The following is a 23,668-nucleotide window of genomic DNA, read 5'->3' as shown; positions in this document are numbered from 1 at the left end:
TATGGCCCCTGCAGAAAGCCCAATTAAGTCAGTGGGCAGATTTTCACTGACTCTGGGCTTATGATGTATCCCTTTGAAATAAGAAATGGAAGTACCCCAGAGACATCTTGCTCATCGTCACAGAGACTGTTCAGTGAGCAGTTAACTCCTACCATAATGTTACCAGGCTCCAAAAGAAACAGCCCGTGCTCTTACGCTGAAGAAGTACGGCTGTAGTTACCTTTGTCACACCGAGGTCCGTATTTGCCAGGGTCTGAGCAGAACTGACAACGTGAGCCTTGAAATGCCTCAGCACAAACACAGGTCCCATTTCCATCCAGGCCATCCATGCACTGGGATATGGAAGAGAGGTGATTTCTGTTTATGAATTGAAATAAGCCTTTATCCTTCCCCCAGAGAAGAGACTCTATGCCTGTCCATATTATGCCTGTGACAGACTACCAGGGAGAACCTCAGCTTTGATGAAGAAGGTCCTTCAAAGCAAAAGCTTTCCTTGTGCATGTACTTTGCTGCTGTGTATTCTACCTTCCTTTGCAATTCTCAAAAAGTGAGAATAGTGAGCTGGGTCATTATCCTGTGCTGTGCAAAGTAAAAGTAGCAGAGTGGGTCACCCAGCCCCAGCCTTGCCTTGTGTTGGAACCACAGAAACCTGCAATTTGGACATCTGAGAGGAGACCGATTCGTTTTTCCCTCCTCTGTATAACTGAACCTGAAATTCACTGGACATAATGGTGGGTGCAGCTCTTGTGGAGCCTACGCTCCTGTTGTGCAGAAGTGTTTGAGGGGCTTTTGGGACACAGCCTGTCCCTCCCGCCACGGGAAGGCGGGGTGTTGCTGGATGCTCTGCTTACCTGTCCGTTTCCTGAGCAGGGTTTGGAGAAACCTCCCGGACACGGACTGCAGTCGGGGCCAAAGAAGCCTTTGCAACACTTTGGTTCCTGCGAAATAAAGCAAATATCCTCTTTTCCAGAGCTTTAGTGGGGAGGCAGTGCACAGAAGACACCTCTCCGTCGTGTTTTGGCCCTCTGGCAGAAGCCTGTAGAGGGAGCTGGCTCTTAAAAGGCTTGTGTTGAACCAGAACCACCTCTGCGACGGCCACCTTAAAACCGGGAGGTGCATCCCCCCGAGAGGGGATGCACAGGCTGCCAGATCCTTCCCTTGCTCCTATCAGACTCATCAGAGCTGGAAATCCCTGTCCTGTCACCAGGTACGAACGTGCCTGTGTGCATCTGCTCGTATTATGTGCGCTCTCGTGTTTGCCAGGGGGAGTGCGGTGCAATTCAGAGGCTGGCAGTCTCCTCTGCATCCGAGATCAGGAACTCGAAGATGTGTTTCACCCCAGGGAGATGCTGTGAAAGCTAGACGCGCCTCCTTGATCTTCCTCCTTCTCCTCTGCACCAGTGTGGGATTTAGCCACTACGCAGCCCTAAATGTTTCTCGCAGCCACATCTTTTGTTTTATTCATGAACTGGCTGCTCGATCCATTTATTTATCAAGAGCACAGAAAGTGCATTAGAAAAAACCCCTCATTTACCTGTATGATTCAGGGAAATAGGAATTAGAAAAAGGCTCCCAAAGCTTACGGATTTGTAGACTTCTTTTTAAGTTACTTAATGGTGGTCGTGAAATGCAGAAGCCTATTTAGGAGCCCCAGGAGCCAGAAAGGTGTAAGTACTTCTCGGGAACTAATGACTTCTGCGAGGACTAGACTTGCCAAGCAGAGCAAGTGGAACATGGTTCTTGGGAGCGTTTCCCATTTATTGTTACCCAATATTGTGTGAAGTCCTGGGACAGGAGGGGCTGGGACCAGGGGGGACCAAGCTGTCCCGTTCTTTGTGGGTGAAGCTCTATGGGGCAGCAACAACATTTGGGCTTGGAGTCTTATGCGGAAACTCCTGTGTTAGAGTATGAGAGGGTTGTCAGTAATGTATGGCAGCTAAAAAACCTCACTGGAGGTGCTGGTGTGAGCGTGCATCAGGGAGAGGAGTTATTTCGGGTAGTAGAAAGATACTGGCAAAAATGTACCCGGTATTTTGTGCCAAGGTTTACAGTAGCTCCTCTCAACCCCCTGTAGAAGGGTATGGAAACTACACGGACATCTCCAAATGTCTCTCAGCCTCAAAAGGAAAGTTCACAGTGCAAAAGACAACACTTTGACAAACCTTTATGTACATTTCACCTTAAGGAACTGTAATTCTGTACCTTTACTGTTATATTGCAGGATCTAGCACAGCCAGTTTTTTGAAAGGTTGGGCCTTCAATAATGCACCTCCGTTTTGAGAAAGGCTGGAACATGCACAAAATGGAAACATTAGTATTTCTAGGCAACATATGCTTCTGTGATACAGTCTTAATACTGCAATATAATTTAACCGGAGAACAGAAAGCACCTTGCTATAGTGTTGTATTTAAAAAAAAATATTAAATTATGTACTTTTTTCATAACATGAACTTTCTTTTCATTGTTACTGAATAATGGCATATAGGTTATTACTGAATATGGCATATAGGACTAACTACCAGTGAATTTTTATAACATGGGGAATAAAATTCCTGTGGTGGCTGGACATGAGTTTTGTATGTGGAGAAACATGCAGCCAGATTTACATCTCTTAGATGCCAAGCAGGTGGGAAATTCCCAATCCTTTCTGAAGCTGCTTCTGCAGACAGTTACTTATGGGATGATGCTTAATCAAAAGGACATTTTTAACAGGGGTGAGGTCTATTTTACATGTATCCCTCTTCTATTTTTTGTTTACTAACTCTCAAAGCATAATCATAGTAGTTCTCATTCCTCACCTCTCTCTTCTGCCAAAGCCTATCTGAAATAGATGTTACTTTACCCGGGAAAAGAGTCAGAGCTTCTATGAAGTCTATGAGGGACCTTGCAACAGCAAACAAAATAATGCTGATATTACCTGATGCCTCAATCATTTCCAAAAAGAGACTAAAGTACTGCCTATATTTGTATTTTTACGCAGTCTCCTGTATTCGTATCTGGTTCTTTTGCTCGCTGTATTGGGAGAGCAGTAATAAACATATGGGGACCATATGGCGACCCCTTCCCTCTATGCATTTTGTACAACTGCAGAATCTGTCAGGAAATGTCACTTACGATGGGCTTTGAATCTGGTGGACAGGGAGCCAATGCATGTGACAAACAACTCGTACAGACACCCTAGATGGAAACAATAAGGATAGTAATTTGAAAAGGCATTATACCAACTACTGAAATGCATACTTATGGATGATATGCCCTGTAAATTTTAAGTACGTCTGTTCTATGACTGTTACAGCATCGATCTGGAACCAAACAGCTGCATTAGGGCTATATCTGCTGGCTCTGATTTTTGCTGAGTGGATGTTCATTTCCACCTTCCTCTTTTTATCTTCATTTGTCCTTCCCCCACTCCTTTCTTTTAAAGAACTGGAAGCTTCCTAAACAAAAGATAAGCATGGGCACGAATGTACTAGCATCCTTTGCTCAGCCAAGTATAATATATTAACTAATGTCCGAGCATCTTGTGCAGTCTGCACACTTATCATCTATAAGAATTTTTTATTTCTTCCTAGGAAGAACACAAATTACTTGAGTCTCGTATATAGACAGCATGAACAGAAATTTGTCTTGTGTATAGGCGGTGAAGAGAAAAATATTCTTTGTTTCCATGTCATAGATCCTGTACTCCACTATGATCCAGCAGTATATAGCTATATTTATGTCTTCACCTTTTGGTTGCCTTTCCCTACTAGCTACTTTATCACCATGTGGTGGTGACAGAGACTGGCAATTACAGCACTGAGGAGATATAAACTCCAGTGGCAGTTTTAAAGGCGAGTCCTCTGACAGACTCAACAGGCAATAACTTCGGGGAGGTTGAGCCTTTCAGTGTCTGGATATGGAGTCTGTCACAGAATCGTAGAATAATTTGGGTTGGAAGGGACCTTTAAAGGTCATCTAGTCCAACCCCCCTGTCACGGGCAGGGACACCTTCCACTAGATCAGGGTGCTCAGAGCACCATCCAACCTGGCCTTGAATGTTTCCAGGGATGGGGCATCTACCACCTCTCTGGGCAACCTGCTCCAGTGCCTCACCCCCCTTATTGTAAAATATCTAGTCTAAATCTATCCTCTTTTAGTTTAAAACCTAAAAGGGCAACAAGCCCTACTAAAAAGTCTGTCCCCATCTTTCTTGTAGGTCCCCTTTAGGTACTGGAAGGCAGCAGTAAGGTCTCCCCGGAGCCTCCTCTTCTCCAGGCTGAACAACCCCAACTCTCTCAGCCTGTCCTCATAGGAGAGGTGCTCCATCTGTTAAAGCTGTGTTGCTCGTGACTGCGAATGTCTTGTGTTTCAACCAAGTTCGAATAACTGCTAGAGCTGGCGTCTGATGTTTTACTTCACTGTGTTTCATGATCAGCGGACAGGTGACCATGAACCTGAATTGTGGCGTTTTTCCCACTGGACCTGTGGGGAAAGAATTGGGTACTGGTTTGGATTTATTAGTCCCTCATATTGTACAGCACTTAAAGGAATGAAGGACCAGACTTTCAAAAACATTTTGGCATCACATAGTTGAGGTACAAATGCCACTACTACATTTTAAAGTTCTGTGGGTCAGACATGTTTTGACAAATACATTTGGGCATTATAAAAGCTCTTTGATAAGCTGTGTAGTCGTGGCTGAAGTTGACTTAGGCTCTAAGCTTTGTCTGCGTTTCTGAAAAACCCTGCAAGTGCCTCTTTGCTCCTTTAGAACTTAAAAATCTGGCTGATGGCTGTGGAACGTGTTTCCCGCTGTTGGCATTGCTCTCCCTGCTGCTCAGTGTCACCCATTTGCTCCCTTTCCCCACCGGGGATGGTCTCAGCCGTTGACGTGGACCTGCTCCCTCCTTTTCCCGAGGACAGGAGTCCTGTCTCTCTCCTCTGCCACACGGCAGTGGGGGGACACGAAAATGTGTCTGCACTTCCACGCAAGGTCCGATGTGCCCATTTTCAGCAGCAGATTAAGACAGTATCTTTTCACCAAAGTGTCTGAAGCATAGACGTATATTCCCCTTCTCCTAGTCTGCTGTGGGACTGGTGACCTCTGGGAGGAGGTGGAGCAAGATATTGAGTCCCGCAGCTATTACCAGCATTCAGGTACCGTTACGTGGCTATGTACCTGTTAGCATAATGGTTTAATCTTTAGGGATTTACAGTACTTTGTAGGTGTGTTCAGCTGCCAGTTCCTACAAGGTTTGTCACTTTTCACTGGTACCGCAAGTAGTATTTACAAGGTGGCATTGCTCTTGTTTTCCAAGAGTGGTGAAGATGCACGATGGCAGGTAAGAACAGCAAAGCCACGGCTCCCTCTGGTATTCTCCTTGGTAGCAGTGCTCTGCTTAAAGCCTTGGATATTAAACTATATTTCAAACTATGCATAAAGCTTTCAAAGCTGACAAAAGTTCCTGACTTCAGTTTGGGGAATAATTTTTGTGATGGATGCTATTTGTTTTGTCTTTAAATAATTTTTCATCGTGTTGCTTTAGGATTGATTGAAGTCAGACATAGTTTGTAGGTAGGTTCCTGGTAGGGAATTCAAATCACTGGAGTGTAATTTGAATTTCTAAAGTGTTGATCGTTTCTTGCATTGGAGATTGCGGCTCTGTGCTCTGCCTGGTTTATGATTGTATTGCACATGTAGCACTTTGTAGTTACTGCCAGAAGCAGTAGTTCTTCAGTGCCAGCTCTTGTGTTTTCTTCATTAAATTTTGATGCTGTCCAGCTCTGCTGGGAGCCTCTTTCAAGGCTGTAGTTCTGGACTGTTGTAAATTAAGATAGTAAATGTTTTGCATTACTCTACCGGAACTGTTACTGGTCCAGATACGTGCTTGAACGTGGTCCATTGGAGCCACGCTTACAGCAAACTAAAGCTCGGTCTGATATTCAGGCTTACCAGAAGTACTATCTGAATGTTACAGAGCGTAAAAGCCTGTACTGTGTTACCAAACTGAACAAGGTATGTCGAAATCCACCCTTTGAAATATGAAACAATTCCGTAATTCCTAATTGGAAGAAAACTGGAAGAAAGCAGGGCTAGGGGAAACTGTGGCTTCTGAAAATAACATGTTTCTAATATATTAATATAAAATTAATTATTATGTTAACATTTTAACTCACTGGTTCCTTCCCCTTCGTATTTAGTAGAAACGAAAATATTGATCTGAAGTAGTTTCCCTGGGAACTTGACACTGCTTACCATGTACTTGTATGCACAGGTGGGATTCAGGAACTGGAGGAAAATGTTTAACTGGAGAGAACACATATTTAAAAGGGCTAGTGCAAGAACTAGATGTGTTTAAAGTGGTATAGGATGTGCTCATACAAGTTCCCTGTTTGCAAATTACTTGTATTTGTGCAATTCTGCTGGCCAGGTGGCTGTATGTCATTGATATATTAATTTCCCCAAATACCCCCCTCTTTATGGACGATATCAGAGAAAGCAGTAAAGAGGGAGCTGGAGTGCATTACATAGAGCAGTTAAGAGCTGTTGGTTTGTCGTGATTCTCTTACCATTTCAACTTGACTTCTTGTCTCGTCACACCGATGTGGGAGAATTGGAACAATTGTGGGTGGGATAAGGACTCCTGCAAGAGTATAAATGCGACCATTTTTTGCAACAATATCTGTTTCTTCCATTTCTTCTCCACTCACCAAGACTTGTCCCTATGAAACAATAAATTATTATTTATAATAAAATTTTCATAGCTTCTCAATTGCTGATAATTTAATTTCAAGACTTTCTAGTCATACTTCTTTTTAATTGCTATCTATTTTTTATTATGCTTGTTTTATGCAAGAAGCATGCATATGTTGTGCATTTTCTTGGATATTGGTCTACAACACGGTACCTAATGTTTTCCTCTTAATCTGCACTGTTAGCCTGTGGAACTGGTGACTATAAGACTGGCCAAAATGGGAAGACTACTGATGACTCCAGGCACTGATTTCAGTGGACATAAGCATGCTTTGGTCCTCTCTCTGACAAAGGGAGAATCTGTGATCTATCCAAATTCACAGGAGGGGGAAAAAAAGTATTCTTTCTGCATTTACTTATGCAACTGCTCTGCCTTTACAAGAATTTTCAAAGAGGCATCTCTCTTCCAGAATGTTCATATTTGGCTAAAATATGCAAAGAACAGAAGAGAGTTCAACATATCAGATAAGTTTGGCTTAGCAAAAGTACTGACAAATTAACACCTTTAAAAAAAGTGTTCGTGAAGTTCATCAGGATCAGAGGCTATAGCATTAACAGGAATGAAAGAATATCTGTGCACTGAGAAGTGTTCAAAATAACCAAAATATGTAAATGAATGATTTAAAGTATTTTAAATGAATTTTTTCTTTTAAACTAGGCAGAGCATAAATGAGGATCATTCCTGGACTGGGGCCACTCATAAGAAAAAAGAACCTGCAGGCTGTCTGTACATACCAGTCATTTGCTCTGCATCCTTTATAATACTAATTTCTAACAGTAGGTAGGAAAGGCAAGTTGAAAATTTTTGCCTCATTATAGCACAAAATTCCTCTTCTAATGTCCCCCCTCCTCCCTTTTTTATTCCCCCTGCATGCAAACAGTTGCCTAGATCAGAGAGAGCTGTTCGCACGTGAAAGCTGCCTTTGACTTACAGTGCTGGTCCTGTTAAAGTAAATGAACTGCTTCGCCGTGCTTCTGATGTGCTCTATTGAGGCAAGGCTGGCAATCTCTAGCTGAAATGAATATAAATTGATTGAAAGAAATGTAATATCATTATGCTTTTCAAATCCAGATGGATTTCACAAGAAAGACCACCTTTCTCTTTAGGGGGAGCAGCAAATTCATCCTATTAGCTACGTGGCCAGCCTCACATTGACTAACCTGGCTGTGTAACAAAGTTAAAGTGATTAAATTTTGAGGGAGCTTGCTGGTTGCTGCATGTGAAGAACTTGTTGCCCAAAAGGATATTCATTTTTCTCCTAATTACAGCAACCAGTCTAAGTGAAGTTATCACCTCTCCCTAAAAATAGCCCTGTTCCCATCCTGAGACCATTGTGGAAATGGTGATGCTGATACCCCGTGAAGGGACACATGGGTCTCGTGGCTCTGCTCCCTCTGATCCTGCCCTGCGCTGGGAGCGACCTCCGCCTCGGATGCGGCAGCAGGGCCTTTCCCTAAGGATATGAGCATTTCCTTCCTTCCTTCCTTCCTTCCTTCCATCCCCGCAGCAGGGGCTGGGCTGGGGATGGACATCAGCCTCTTCTAGCCTTAGTTGCTGATGATGTTGCTGGGGTTGTTTTCTTTTGTTTCCAGTAGAAAAAGGGAGGAAAAACCAGGGGGTTTACTTAGATGATGACAAAACCGCCTCTTTCTGATAAACAGAAGACTAATCTTAGCAGAATAGGCTCAGAGAGAGCTTGGTTTCAATGGCAACAAGTACTTTTCCTCCTACTCGTTCCTGCAGCCCTGCCAAGCTGACAGTACCCCCTGACAGTAGTTCTTGCTCCACAGCAGGCTGGGGTAGCAGGTCTCAGGTTCAGGATGACTATATATGTCTTATTTTTTTTTTAACCCCCCCCACCCCCGCCCCCCCGACTTGGGCTAAGCCCCCATCACTGAAAGGTATATTTTAAAGTGGAAATAGTTACTTGCATGTAACACACTAGTGTGGCCCAACAAAGTTTTAATTTGCTGTGATTCAAGGACTATCCCGTGCCTTCTAGCAGGGTTTTATTTCCATTAGTGACACAGAGGTAAAAGGCTTGTGTTCTCTGTTAGTGACCTTTACGTGGCTACCCCTCGTAAAGGCAGAGGCGTAGCTGTCCTTTGCAGCCTTGCTGTGCAGCACTGAGCGGAGGTTGTTCTTGGAAAACCTCTGCCTTCAGAGTGGCAAAGGGTTTGAAAATGCTCTTACGCTCCGGGTCAGTAAAGGAGCCGTGCTCACCTCAGTATTGGAGACGACGTGGTGTCGGACCAGCTCCAGCAACTTCCACGAACCCTGCCAAAGCAGAAAAGAGGCTGTTTTAGCCCAAAATGAGTCACACGAACCCAGCCTGGCCTGTTGAGAGGACATGGGGGTGAGAACGGCATCAGTGGCTGGTGCACCAGAAACCTCTGGGTCAGTGGTGGTGCTCGGCTTGTGACGTGCACCCTGTCACTCCGTGCCCTCACCCCTCCATCACCTTTTATTTCGACACGGGCCTTTCACAGCTCGCGTGCGTGTTGGGAGAGGCAGGAGGCGGCCAGGGGACAGGGTACCAATATCCACCCCGTGGGATCCCCCCAGCAGTGTCTCCCAGCCGCTCTACTCTGGGATCTGCTCCCCTTGGCTGTTCCCACCAAGGGTGACATCTCCCAGGAGAGGGTTTGGGGCTTTGCCATGCGGCTGGCTGGGCTGCGCTGTCCGGGCAAGAGCAAGGGAGTGGTGGCCTGGTGTGGGGGATCGTCATCGCTTTATATGACGCGAGACCCCAAATCCTGTTCCTCTCTAGGTGTCATCTTGATCTTTAATTGTTAGAGATGGCTTAACCCTTATCATAGGGGCTTAGCTTAGATGAACACTGGACAATATATGTATGCATCTGCTATATATCTACATATATATATCTACTACCTGAGAAAGATTTGTGTTATAGAAAGACTGTACCTCTGCAGAAAGCAGGTAATCCAGAGCCTCAGCTTTCATATTACTCAAAGCCTCATTACTTGGAACGAAGACTGTGTAAGACCTGTGGTCCTGCTGTAAATCCATTCCTAGGCCAGTTTTCTGTTTTGGTTTAAAAATAAAAGTGAAATTACATATTAATATTGAAGAACATTTGAAAATAGCTTTATGGAATTGCTTTTTTAGATTCTTACCTCTATCAGAGATGTAAATTGGCTGTATCTTCCATTATCTTGAAGGACTGACATGATGGTTTCCTGAAATAAGATGAAAGTAAGACTTATTTTAGTTGGGAACATGGGATAAATGCCATTTCTTATAAGACACTTTCTGAATTACTGTATGAGTCTCGGTTATTACAGATTGAATACATTTGGGTTTCCTTATTGTTTGGGTGGCTGGTGGTGTCTGGAAATGGCTGAGATGGTAGTACTCTTGTCCTGGTGCTATACTGGCTTATAGTTCGTTTGTCATTGTCCTGAAATAGTATGTAGTCATAGAACATACAGTGTATGTATGAGGATAGCTTTATTATCACTCCATTCCCAATGAGAAAGGGCAGAGAAATAAAATATTTGCAAAAACACCGTACGAAGAAGTGAAGTCTCAAGGAGTTACCCTAAGCAGGGCGCCAAAGCCCACAAAGCATCCAAAATTATCAGTTTTTATAATATTAATCTTTTGGGGGCAGGGATTACTGCTTTGAATACAAGTCTTGCCTGATATCTGTCCAGATGTCCCTCCATTTTAGTATGTTTTCCTGGAATTCAGTGAGAGGCATTGATCATGACTGCCAGTTTCCCAAAGAACCACTCAAATGGAGTGAGTACAACCAAATCCTCCATGGAGCAGCTTGGCAGAAGAGCAAATGTCTGTTTGCTGTGGAAACTGTGTCATTGCCTTTCACTTTGAACGTTGCTTCTCTGAGTTGATGCACAATGGCTCAGTAGAGTTTGTCTAGCTGCTGTCAGTCATCCTCCTTTGCATTCAGTTAATGCAAAACTATTTTAAAAGAAAGTCTGACGCTGCATGTATATAGCTTACAGCTCACCTCTTTGCTGCTTTCAAATGTTGGCTCCACGTTGTCCATGGCTTTGTCGATAATGTGCAAAATCCCATTGTAAGCAATAATATTTCCCTGCAAAAGTTTTCCTTTACTCCTTCCTCCTTGGATTCTAATTCTTAATTGATTATCCTGAAAGAAGCCAGGCAATGGATAGTCAGCTCTTTATTACGGAATAACAACAGAGTGAGTATGCCTATTGAAAAAGTCTAACACCCCTTTCCATCACCAGCACCTGGGCCATTTAAATCTGGGGAGGCTAAAGGTTGCCTCCAATGCTTATCAAGGAAATGGAAAAAAATTCCTTTGACTTTGGATCAGGACCATGTTATTTTGTTCCAGGACAGCAAAGTTCAGAAGAGAAGAAGGGACAGGCCCTATGGGGAGAGCAGTCTACCCAGAAGAGCTCTGGTGACTGCTAGTAGTAAAAGTCTGCCAGGAAACGATTTAAAATGTGATTGTACTGAAAGGGTCCACTCCCGTAATCATAAGGGACTACAACCCATTTCCTTATATTACATGTATATTTAAAACAAAAAAATGTTGCTGATTCTGCACTGTACTGAAGCCTGCAGGAAACTAACAGGCTTCGGCCAGCAGTGATATTTTCCTGTTACAAATGGAGTGCATGCTCATTAAAGAAATAAAATAAATCTCTCTGATGCCACTGATCTACTGCAAAACATGAGAAGTACTTGAATTTCAGCCTTCATGTGGGCCCAAATCATTAAGAGACAATTAATGGACAACGAACAATAATTCTAGATTATAAAATCTAGTATATCGGCTGTAGAGAACAAATTTTTTAAACTGTGGGATCAGACTACCCTGATGTTTACTGACATCAAATAAGCTGGGCTAGTAATGAACTCTATATTTTTCATGATAAATTGCCACGTGCATTTTATTTATGCTGAAGAATTCTATTATTTGCTGCATCCTTCAAAGGATGCTGATGCTCAGGGGGAGGTGGGATCTGCAGTGCAGTCGGTGTTTGCTCTGTGTGAGCAGTACACACGGGTTTCCAGTATAAGCTCTGGGCTTTACCCTCCCCATGCCCCCTCTTCCTTCAGCTAGGCTCTCTTAATGCCCCCCCAGCTCTTTTGGTCATGCCTGCACATTTAAGATGACTTAGTTTTAGCAAACATTTTTAGAGCGGTCTGTGTTAGACTGCTGTGTCACGCAGTGGTGATGCATCTCTAAAAGTAATTTTTGTTTTCACTGATTTTAGTGGGAATTTTGATGCTGGTGAGGTTTCAGGTTTCACTTGAACTCCTTGTAATGCATGGCCACAGCTGTGGGTTTTCATAATCCAGCAGCTGTCTGCAACCTGGTGTCTCGCTGCAGAAAGACCTTTCTTACTGCTTGTTGAGTGAACAGAGAGTTAGTATTCTTGCTGAAGTAGGCTGGAGGGCTACTTACCTTTTCTCCCTTTGATATCTCTCCTGATTTGCCGGTCAAAGTATATATTACATTAGTATTATTCAAGCTACTGGTATTCAACTGACCAGCAATTACATGGAGTTTCACAAAGTACTGTGCTTTCTCTTTATTATTCAGAAGATCCTTTATCTAGAAGAGCAGAAGAACAGAGATTTATTTCAATACAAGCTACATCTAAAAATAATCTCACGCTCAATGCTTTTTTTTTCCCTCCAGCTGTTACATTCTGAAATGACACATTTTTTTCTGAAGTGAGGTGATAGGGTCTGAACCAAATGGATGTGTCTCTCGGTTTCAGTTCAGGTCAGAAAATACCCTTATGTCCCTGCATAAGCAGTAAGTGCCTCCAGAGTTGCCCTGACTTCAGGGGAAGGTACTGGCTGCTGACCACTTGCATATCAGGTCACTTTTTTTTTTTTTTTTTTTTTTTTTTTTAATCACCCATACATAAAAGGCAACCTGTAGTATTCCCTGCTAAAAATTCAGATCTTAATTCAGACCCTGTCTCAATCAAGCGAAAAAACCTCAAGTATAGCCATGTAAGATAATCCAAAACTTACTTGAAGCATGGTTGCATTCTACCCTGACTCACCAAATTGTTTTGGTTTTCTTTCAAGTAGGAAGAACACAATCTCTGGCCCTAGATTGAAATGTATCCAGAAGTGTACTAGAGCAAAAAGTTCTACTGAATCTGTTGCATCAAAACACTTTTAACACAGAGATTTCTGAAGGAGCTAAATCCCCCCCAATTTAAAACCCTCTCTGTTGTTTACTTACATTTGTACCTTTGAGCCCCTTGTTTGTTGGTACAAGCATGGTAAATGGTCCCAGAGTACTCAGTGGCCATTCATAGACATTTTCTTATAAGGAGAGAGTGGGAAAAAAAAGAAGTTTAAATGTGTATTGAAAAGCTCATTGGAGGAATGGACTGTGTGATCTGTGCCAGGTATGCAAAGGCAGAATAAGAAAGAACACTCTCTGTGATTATTAAATGTTAATTTAGGATTCTAAACCCCAAGTTGTTGAAAGACGAGAGGCAGAGATGAGATGTGAAATCCAGGTGCTGCTGCCTATTTGACGCAGGATGAGGCAAAACATTCAGAATGCTTCTGGCACCCTGGATTCCATGGCACGCAGACCAGGGTGATGGACATGAAAGTACCGTTTCTTTGGAGATGTGTCTTTACAGGAAGATAGCCCTCTGCTTTAAATCAATTCAGTCTTCATGGGGTGAGGGATATGCTGCTGATCACCTGCTGGTAGTGCAAGTATCAGCAAATACATAGCTGGTAATAAAAGCTGATGCACTGAAAGTTAAAGTTCATTTGCTACCCAGGTGGTATTTCTGTTTCTAAGACAGCAGGATGAGACCACTGATTCTGCAGCTGAAGACATTAAATATTTCTTATACTCAGGTCTTTTTCCAGAAGTTTAAAATCAGGACTGAAAAAATCTTTACAGTCATTATACGTATGTTGTACCAGAGAATATATCTCAGAATTAATATGCTGTCTTACAAAACATTGTGGAGTATTCTGATGTATGTTCTCAGCTTTTGAAGACATTAATGTGGAGTGAATGTACTGTAAGATAGCCTGTGTGGTTAATGTATCTTTATAGCTTCTAACTAGTAAATCAAATGGCACGTTTATGTCCAAAACTTAACCAAAGAACATAAAATCTGGATTGCTATTAACAAATGGTGGAGCTCAGCACATTGGGTACTTTTCAGACTGTGCTGGGGATTTCAGTCTTCAGTGCTGAATATGAAGGTCACTGCCAGGTTTTGTCCTTGGCCGGCTATGGGGTATTCTTACTCCATTCTGGTCAGGAATTCAGGATCTTTAATAAAATTTGTTCAGTCATTTTCACTGACCAGAGCAATTAAACAGGAGGAAATTTTTCATATTTATATATTTAACTGAAAGAGCCAGCTTGATTCTAGTAGTGTTTGTTTATAGCCCAAATTTGTGGCCACGTAACAGAGGATGATGAAAATGGTTACGCTATTCTCTTCACAAGGTCACTGCAATAACTGAGCAAGGCTGGAAGCTGTGAGCCCTGACAGGGGCTCCAGCTCGCCTCTGCAGGCAGTTTAGAAACGTGGAGAACCCCAACTACGGCTGAGGTGCCCTGGCGGGGGGGCCTGAGGGTGACGGAGGCCGTGGATGGGATTAGTCTCTTGCCTCTCTCCTCTTCCCTGGTGAAAGCAATGCCACTGCTGCTGGCTGGGGACTGGGGAAAAGAGACCCAGCTGGGAATCCCGATGGTTTTGGTGGACTTCTGTGCATCATTCTAGATCAAATCTCAATTATCCAAATCCATGGGGGCAGGGAGGGAGAAGTGGGATGATCCCACTTATCCCACTATGGGGCAAACTCCTACTGGTGACACCAAATGACGTGTTGAGGGGTTGTAGGAACGTGTTTAGCGCTTCTGCTTGGAAATTCTTGCGGATTGTACGGCATGCTGAGCAAAGGCAGCTTCAGGCGGTTAGAGGCAGTCTGCGGTGAGTAGCGCGTGTGCTGTGCCATGCTGTTAGCGGCCCATTCCCGCGGCAGGGAGCGTTGGGGGAAGACGGGGCAGGATCAACCCACCCAGCAGGACCTGACCCTGCTTGCGTGTGGTCACTTACCCACGAGCGATAAGGCGGAGGTCAGCTTGCCTTGCCACCGTCCTCCCACTTCTGCGTTCAGGTCTCGGAGGCGCTCCACCATGTTTCCGTAGCACACAAACCCGTTCCCCACGGAGCCCCCCTGGCACGTACACCTGGGAAGAGATCATCGTTTTAGCTGCGCGCTGATGCCCCGTGGCGTCATCGAGGCTCTCGCTAAACCTGCGCTAGGTGTTACCTATTTCTTCTCTGAAGGCGTTTTCAGTAAGCACCAGTGCATTTTAGTTTAATCTTTGCTTCTGTATGCTGTGAAGTACGTTGGTGTGTAGGGCAGCCTGGTGGCTGCTCACCTGACGTGATGTCCTTCTGTCAGCCGGGCCAGGAGGCAGCGGCGTCTGTTTTGCAGGACCTCTTTGAATGGGGGCTATGCAACACCCCTGGCTGCTCTGCAGCCTCTGGTCCCCAAATATTGTGGTTGCTGGAGCCCCAAAAGCCGCTGAACCCGCCTGCCTGTGGGCGAGGAGAGGCTATGGCATCAACGCGCGGGGTGCCACCCTTGCAGCGGGGAGGCGGTTGTGTGAAGCCCCCACTCACTACGTGGGGCTTGGCAGGATTAATGGTAGTTACGTATGAAAGGGGTGATGGCAGCTCATCAGTCGTGATAGTTGTATGGGATTGGTAGGAAAAGGCAGGCAGGGGTGTCAGTCCATTCAACAACGCAAAGTCGTCGTTTGTTACCCTACCCTTTAAGTAACGCAACCATTTTGGGCAACGGTGCTTGTACTTAACGCTATTTTTTTTTCTGAAGCTGCTGAAGCACGAAATCTCATGCTTTTTCAGGTGTATGCTTTATGCTGTTGCTGTCTCTGTACTGGAAATAGCATTTCATCTGCAACACCCTGGCTGTCCCCTGGGGACTCCAGCCTGTAAGAGGCATCAGTGATGTATGGCTGACCCAGTCCTACGTATGTCCAAAACAGACTCAGGTCGTGGTGCCTGTGAAAGGGGCAGGCAATGCCTTGAGATGGGCTCAATGTCCTCACTGCCTTGGGATGGGGGACATTTGAATTAGCGCATCGCAGCCAATGCAAAATCTAAAGGAAATTCATGGAAGAATCAGCACAAGTGTCAGTCTGACATTTTCTGTCCTACGAGGGGGGGAATAAGCCTCATAAAAATGGAATCTTATTGCCATGAAAGACTTCAGCATCGCAGGAGAGGTGGGGAAGAAATTGTTGGTTGTCAGCGTGATTGACACATGCTTGCTCTTAGGTGCTGACGGGTACAAATGGTTGTGCGTTTCAAAGAGCAATTAGGACTTGTGTGCGCCTTGACCTTGTGTCAGCCTGACAGTTCACCGGGAGAGGTGGTTAGTACTTTCTAAAACATCTGGGCTCTTCAAGGCTGCCTCAATGTGAGGGGCCATCGATGCCTGCTGTCTTTGCCAATCTCAGGTCTTTCTGTTGTAGTCTTCAGAAAATCAGCCCCTGCTTGGCTGCACCTGGGAGACTGGCTGGTGGTGTCAGTGCAGTGATTTACTCATTTTCAGTGCTAAAATTAAAGCAGGTGCTTGTCAACATGGAGCACGCGCAGAAAGAAACCCTAACTATGTTTAGGAGGCTAAGCAACTATATCATATGTATTGCCAAACATTAGCTTTTAATAGTGCCTTTCCTAATTAAGTCTGCAGCATGTTCAGTATTTGTATGAAGCCCTATCCATAATGATTCATCTCTCTGGATATTTTTTCTAAAGGCATCATTAGAGAAGGAACATTACGCAAGCAAAAGATGTTCTTTATATAACTAATGACCTAACAGTTTGCATGTGCTGGCTGTTACAAACACACATCTGCCACTCACACCCCACAGTAGTATCAACCTGATGCCAAATCATCTCCTGTTCCCCACGTACGGTCTCTGCCATAGCTGTTTCTCTGGTGATAGCGATATTTGGAAATCCCCACAGTCCCTGCAGTCTGAGGGGTATAGACTCATATAGACTCAGAGGGGTGCTGGGATTTTGGCCAAGAGGCTCAAGCTTTGACTCCTTCCAGTCCTGGGTAAAAATAGCAGTCTAAAAGCATCTTAAATTTTTAGGATGTGATTCTGATGGTAAGCCTTCTTCTTTTTAAGGGGATCTCTTGGGCAGAGGGTATGACTGTGGAGCCTGGATGAAGGGTTTAGGGCTGGGAGAGAGGAGCAGCTCCTCCTTGGGAGCTGACCCCTTTCATCTGATGGGGTAAATATTGCTGGATTGATCTACCTAGCTCCCTTCACTTCTGAGCAGAGAAGAAAAAACATGAGGCTTCAAAGGAGCTGAGGAATAGTTTAGTAGAAAAAAGAAACTATCCTTGAAATACTGCACAAATCAGATCAAGGTTTCAAAACAAACCACCTCAGCTGGTGGTTAACATAGGAATTTTTTTGGCTATCGTTTCCAGGGGCACAGTGAACTCCAGAAATACTTACGTAGTTTGAAACTTCTTTTCTGAGGACAATATTGCTTATAACTGAGTGGGTATCCAGTAACACAGTTTGAATCTGACTGTCAAAGGAAAGCATTTAGCAATTGTAGATTAGCACCAATTGCATGGGATTGTACCCTTCAACCTGTTTGTCCTTTCACCCTTTCTGATGGAGTAATTTACTCCCTGTGGCCGGGCTCGGGAAGGACCAGCAGGGTGACTGACTAGATTAGTTTTGTCTTAGCTTTGTCTGGTTTGCAACTCATATTGCATATGGCTTTATAGGTTTTGCTTTGAATGCACTGCGTACTGTACAGGCTGGGTGCCTTTAAAGAGCAACAGCTTTACAACAAACCCTGCCAGACTATTTAAACTTAGTTGTTTGGTGTTTTCATGATATGCTGCATGGACAGTATAGGCAGGGCTGAAAAAAGATGGGACCTGTTACTACTTCAGCTTACCCAGGAGAGGGAAAAGCACTGTATCTCTGTAGAAAAGGGGAGATCAGCTTTCTGTCTCCATTTTGCCTGAAACTTGTATAATAGAGTTTTGGTTTACGAAGCTACTAATGCCTACATTGAAGACACAGTCAGAGTAAAAATAAGAGTGAGATTAAAAAAGAAAGTAATTGAGTTTAGCTGAGGGAAAGCTAGTTCTGCTCAGAAACCAAAGAGGTTATGGTCTAATATTCAGTGTAATTCTGCACCAGTTGGAGCTTCATAGCTTCTGGGCAAGGCTAAACATAATTACTGTGCTGAAGCAATACCATAGAAAGTGTCAGCAATCACTCAGCAAAGATCTATATGGGAACAGAAAACAGAGACAATCTTGATTTTCCAGGAGGTTGTTATCTTCACAAACTAAACGTTTGTCTTTTCTACATCTTTGTCTGTACAAAAGATTTATTCCTGTACAAAGCATTTGATTCTGGAGAAAGTAGAAGTGACTCAATATGGGGGAAACTAACAGCACAACTGCGCCTTTAATAAAAACAAAACCAAAAAGAAAAGGAAGGAAGCAATGCAGGTTTGTGGCCCCTGTTACAGCTTTGTTTTTTAGAAGAAGTAAAAAAACCCCCACCAAATCAAGCCCTCCCAAATACATTTAAAATCTGGCATGCAGCCGAGATACAGTGTCTGTCACTTAGCAGAAACAACTTACTGTGCCCACGTTTACCAATCAGTGTTTTTCTCTGCAAAGTATTTTTTCATAAATGGATTTTCCTTACCTGGAAACTAATAAGTATAGTTTCAATTTTTTGCCAAATAGATTTAGTTTGATTTGAATCCTACTCCTTTCTTCTGTATTTGTTTTTGCCATTAAAGGTCACTGAATGATGTGCAAAGCACTTGGATTGCTTGTTTCCTCCCCCCAGTCATAAATTTTTAATTTTCCCATTCTGAAATTCTCAAAACTTCCTCAGCTGTTGAAGATTGAGTTGCAACAGTGAAACAGTAATGAAGTAGGAAAGGCCCTGATTTATGTGATGTGGAATTTTATTTTAATTTTCAACTCATGTTGTGCAGTATAGTAGTATATTATACTAAGTACACTATAAGTACATACTAAGTGCAGTTTGAGTAGTATAGTATGCTCTAGGAGAGAACTAGGGGATATTCGAGATAAACTTGTTTGAAATGCACAACAGCTTACACAAAAGTGATGTTGATATTACACTGTAAGAGAAAACTACATGACGAAGCAAGAACGGGCAATAAGAATACTCTCCTGAGTGAATGATTTCTGTCTATATAGATCTGTATGATAAATAACTTGTCCCCAGCTTAGAACTAATGGCCTGTCTTGTCTTTCATATTTAAACTCTCAGCTCCTGAAAACTGACGTTTCAGGGACACCTCTTTAAACCTGGTACTAGCCATCACTGGGCTATAGAAACATGTGATCCAAATTGTTTGGTTTAAGGTAGCTTTGTTAAGTTTAGCTTTAAAACTGACCTTCTTCCTGACATCTGTGTAGCAGATTTCTGTATAGGAAAACAAACTCTGCCAGAGGTTTTGTGGTATCCCACGTGCTTGTCTCAAGGCTTTGAGCAATCTGCCGAGGCTGGTGTTGCTTTCAAAGCATGGGGGTCAGATTCCCCTGTACTAGTATAGTAAAAAGAGCCAGGGCTCCAGCGCCGTCCCATGACAATTAATGCCGATTAATTTTTAGCACGCTGCCTGGCATGTTTCTGGCCCACACCAAGTCGCATTTTCCCCGGCAGTGCCCAGGCACAGTTGAAGGGTTAGCATGTGCCCGGGACCTCTGCCAAGAAGCAGTTACTCTGTTTTGGAAGAAGAAGAGACTTTAGCTGTGAGCCAGACCATGCTGCTTGCCCTGAGGAACAGAAGAGGTCTTGGTCCTTTTTATGTACTAGTGTAGAAATGACCTCTGAGTGCTATAAAAATAAAACTTAGTAGGTGTTAGCAGTTGGACTGATGAAATCAAACACTATGCTAATTGGTTGACCCTAACCCCATTAAATCTTGTAATTTGTCCTTGGTAAGGAAACCATTAATGATAACTTCAGGAGGTGTTTATCCCCTGGGTTTGTTTTAGCGGCCTGTTTACTAGGGGGAGGACGGAGAGACTGCGCGAAAGCTTTAATAAGCAAAAAGACTCACGTAATCTGTCCTGGTGCAACCATTGAGCATTTAGCTTTTTTATGGCACGTGTTGTTTGTTTCACAGATGTCTGTCATGCTGCATCCTTTCCCAGGTACGAAGTTTGTGTAATGCTCCTTGCATTCACAGTGGGACTAAATCAGAAGGATGGGAGAGGGGAGAGAAAAATTAGACATGCACAAATTGTGGATTTCAGCATATTTTCTGGAACTAGGGTCTAAAGACAGTAAGCTTCCAAAGCCTTAGTTAATCACCTGGGGAGTTCAGGTGCAAGTGTAAAGCTTATCCATATTTATACAACTCCCTTCTATGTTTTATCTGCTCCAGAAAACGACTGACTCTCAGATAAATTTCCTTCAGCTAAACCCCTTTAGATTCGCTTCTGTAACCAGAGAACATTTAAAATCAGTGTGGGTAGGTCAAATTTTTTGCCTCCGTTTCCACAGCCCTCTGCCTCCCCAAACGAGTGCCAACGCATATTATTAACAAGCGAGGCGTAGCAGCACTTATATGAACATGAACTGCAGGATGACCCTGGATGACTGACTCCCTTTTTGGCTCTTCAGGGTATCCAGGCAAAACAGGCATGGTCGTCTGAATTCTCGCGTTCTCGGTGGCAGGAGTTTTACGCATGGAAACCTGAGCCAGTTCCCGACAGCGTGAATAATATGCGGCCTCTATGTGGTGACGTTTATTGGTAGTCCTCAGAGACCCAAATTAATTCTTTCCTAAATACATTCACCGTAGGTATTTATCTGCGCTATCTCTGTAAGAAGCCTACTGGTCTTACAAACCCCCTGTGGTCAGAGAGAGAAAAATTAGCTGGGAGAAACTTCATTTCAGTGCCTTCATTTCGGGAAGGCAAATCTGAGCCAAAATATTCTATGAAAAAGCACACTATTCCCATTCCCATTTTCAGAGGGGAAAGCACCATGTGGGTGCATAGAGAGGGAGGTAAAGGGACTCATGCCTGGTCACCGGTGGGGCTTATGCCAAAGCTAGGAGTAGAGCTTGGCCTCCCTGAGATCTGTTCCCGTACCCTCGGGGCTTCTTTTCAGTGAAGAAAGCGTTATACCTTCCTAGGCAGTGGACATAAGAAATGTCTGGGACTAACCTTTCCTGGACCGTCGTATATGCAAATGGTAGATTGTGCAGGGCAATTCCCATATATTGCTTGGCAAGGGTCTATGGGTAAGCAGACTTGACCGTCCCCTCTGTAACCTTCTCGACAGGTACATTTGTGCCGATTTGGTCCGAGGTAAATGCAGTCAGCGTTAGGATCGCAGACCTTTTTGGAGCATGGGTTGATAGCTTGTGAAAAAAAGAAGTAAATGAATTACTGCCCACAGTTCTGAAATTGAAGTCGGGGATATGCCAGAGCACCTCCACGCCAAAAAAAGCGCAGGTGGACTAAACTTCTCATAACAGCCAAGTCCAAGGTATTGTGGCAGCATGAAGAGAGAAGGGAGGGATGTGTTTATACTAACGTAGCAACCAACTGTTTGCTTTTGACCAGAAATAATCACTTAACTTGGCAAATTGAATTATAAACAGATTAAAACATGTAACGTGCTCATTCAAATATCACAACTGTTTCCCTGTTCTCTGGTGGATTTTAACCAGAGAAGGTCAGGTAGGTGATATGAGGTCTGTACAAGCTTTAAGCGTGTTACATCAGTTGGAAAATATTTCTCAATACAATAGGCTTTCACTGTTTTCTTTCCGGTAATTAAACAATATAATGTCATCCGTTCAGCTATACGGAAAACTGGCCAGCAAGTGCTTTAGTCGAGACTTCCACACTGCTTTAGTTTCAGGACTGGACTGGAAGCTCACTAGTTATTTCCGTGAGCCCTTTTTTTCAAGGCAATGGCATTGTTTTTCCTTGTTCATAGTCCAGCAGTGCTTGGAGAACACCTGCTCACACCTTTGCGTCCAGTTTAGCATACGGTCAAGCACACGTTGTACCTGGAAGGTGGCAGGCCCTGGATTCACCTAAAAGGTGGTGTTGCTAATTTTCTTCCCCTTTCCTCCCTTTCTTCCCTCTCAGCTGGGACTGAGAGAGTTGGCAATGCTCAGCTTCACTCTTTCAATCCTTCTCTTCTGTTGTGGTGTGAAATCACGCGTGTATACACATATTCACGTGCTCGAATTGACCACAAGCAATGCCACCTCCAAGCAGCACCTGGGGCAGCCACTGCCATCCTCACTTAGGTACTTAGCCGGGCTGGAGTTGCTTGTCCTCCGCTTCCCAGCCAGTCAAATGTAAAAGACACTGGCTTAAGCCACAGGTGACCCTGGTATCTAAAGGCATTGGGACAGAGGAGCAGCATCCACGCAGACTGCATCAATACAAAACCCGAGAGATGTAGGGAAACTAGCATCCTTCTCTGCTGGTTGCTGCAATTTCTTTGTCTCTCACTTGCCTATGCTGCCTACTAGAAGAACATCACATTCCGTGAGGAGCGACTTTCTGATGTCTTGCTCTTGGATGGTGTTCAGGCCTGTTCAGAGAGGGTGACACCATAGATAGGACCAAGAGGACTCAAAGTAAATGTTGCCAGACAGGATAAGAAGTATTGTACTTGTGGCCTGATCCAAGCTGACATTTCCTAAATAGCTGGTGCTGTAAGACATAATGTAAGTAGAGGAAAGAAAATCTGAACTCTTGTAATGAATCAGAGTATTCAATGGCAAGTTAAGGAGTCCATAAAGACAACTTTAAGGTAGACTTTTACCTTGAGCTAAAATACGTTTAGCTTTGTTTGATGAAAAATAGGAAAGCTAAAATGAGGTTTGCTTGCCTGTAGAGTTTATGCTTAGTGATGAAGCTGAGCCATCACATGATGGATATTCAATAAATATAAGCCCTTGGTTGCTGTTGTTTATTTTTATGGAAGCAAACTATAAGGTTGAACTTTAGCAAGTAGAGGGATGTGATGGGAATGGATTTGCAAGTACTAAAGACCCAATATCCACACTATGTATTTCAAGGGGGTTTACTAGCTTTAGTCTGGTTGCATGGACTGAAGCTTGTTAGCAATTGGAATCATGTGCTTCTGAAGCACATTTTAGGGTTTAGTTTCATCCTGAAGGAATCTAGTCGGTACACATAAGACTGCTTTGTGATATGAACCCAAGAACAATTAGATGGTGCGATGTGGTTCAAAAGGGCACTCAATATCTGAATTATAAGACCAATTATGTTGTATACAAAGAACTCGGTGGGCATGAAAATTACTCACGTTCACATTGTGTACCATCCCCGTGGTAGTTGGGCAGGCAGGTGCATTGCAGTTGTCTTCCATCCTCACCTGAGACGGTGCATCTGGAGTTCTCAGGGCACCGCAAGGCCTCGCATTCTGCTATTGCTGAGGGACAGAGTGCGACAGGTTAAGCTGAGTCAGCACGCTCTGCCAGGAGGCGTTGCGTTCTGCGGTATACTAGTTCAAAGTACACCCGATCTAGGGACCGTCGATCCCACTGCTGTCATCATTTTTCTGGCGGTTGAAGTGGTGATGATGGCTATGGGAGCCCACACGCAGGGTTTGAGGTCTGGTGTATGTTTGGTTGCTCTAGAGTGACTGGCCTCAGTCTAATTTTGCATTCACCCTCACCAATTCTAACGGTATCAGAGCTGTTGAGTATATCTTAGAAAACAATCTACTTACGCTGATCACAGCTGAGCCCTTTGTATCCAGACAAGCAAGTGCATCTTCCATCCCCTGTAATTCCACTGTTGCATACTCCATGAACGCAGTTGCAAACTATATGGA

General features: G+C 43.8%; 1 protein-coding gene across 1 annotated transcript in view; it reads right to left on the bottom strand.

Annotated features, from left to right (window-relative positions):
• Positions 1–23,668, bottom strand: part of STAB2 (stabilin 2) — an 84,884-nt gene that overhangs the window by 48,431 nt on the left and 12,785 nt on the right. Inside the window, exons 6-22 of the mRNA XM_049822434.1 lie at positions 23,564–23,659; positions 23,138–23,263; positions 21,007–21,203; positions 19,893–20,026; positions 14,823–14,956; positions 12,965–13,047; positions 12,167–12,316; positions 10,733–10,876; positions 9,876–9,938; positions 9,664–9,783; positions 8,962–9,015; positions 7,670–7,750; positions 6,554–6,706; positions 3,116–3,178; positions 2,203–2,286; positions 852–938; positions 221–332 (exon numbers count right to left, since the gene is read on the bottom strand). Of these exons, the coding sequence (XP_049678391.1) occupies positions 221–332; positions 852–938; positions 2,203–2,286; positions 3,116–3,178; positions 6,554–6,706; positions 7,670–7,750; positions 8,962–9,015; positions 9,664–9,783; positions 9,876–9,938; positions 10,733–10,876; positions 12,167–12,316; positions 12,965–13,047; positions 14,823–14,956; positions 19,893–20,026; positions 21,007–21,203; positions 23,138–23,263; positions 23,564–23,659 (1,881 nt within the window). The remainder of the gene's footprint in view (positions 1–220; positions 333–851; positions 939–2,202; positions 2,287–3,115; positions 3,179–6,553; positions 6,707–7,669; positions 7,751–8,961; positions 9,016–9,663; positions 9,784–9,875; positions 9,939–10,732; positions 10,877–12,166; positions 12,317–12,964; positions 13,048–14,822; positions 14,957–19,892; positions 20,027–21,006; positions 21,204–23,137; positions 23,264–23,563; positions 23,660–23,668) is intronic.

This window comes from Accipiter gentilis, chromosome 18 (genome assembly GCF_929443795.1).
Source record: "Accipiter gentilis chromosome 18, bAccGen1.1, whole genome shotgun sequence".
Classification (NCBI taxonomy): Eukaryota; Metazoa; Chordata; class Aves; order Accipitriformes; family Accipitridae; genus Astur; species Astur gentilis.
This window is presented reverse-complemented; position numbering and strand designations above follow the sequence as displayed.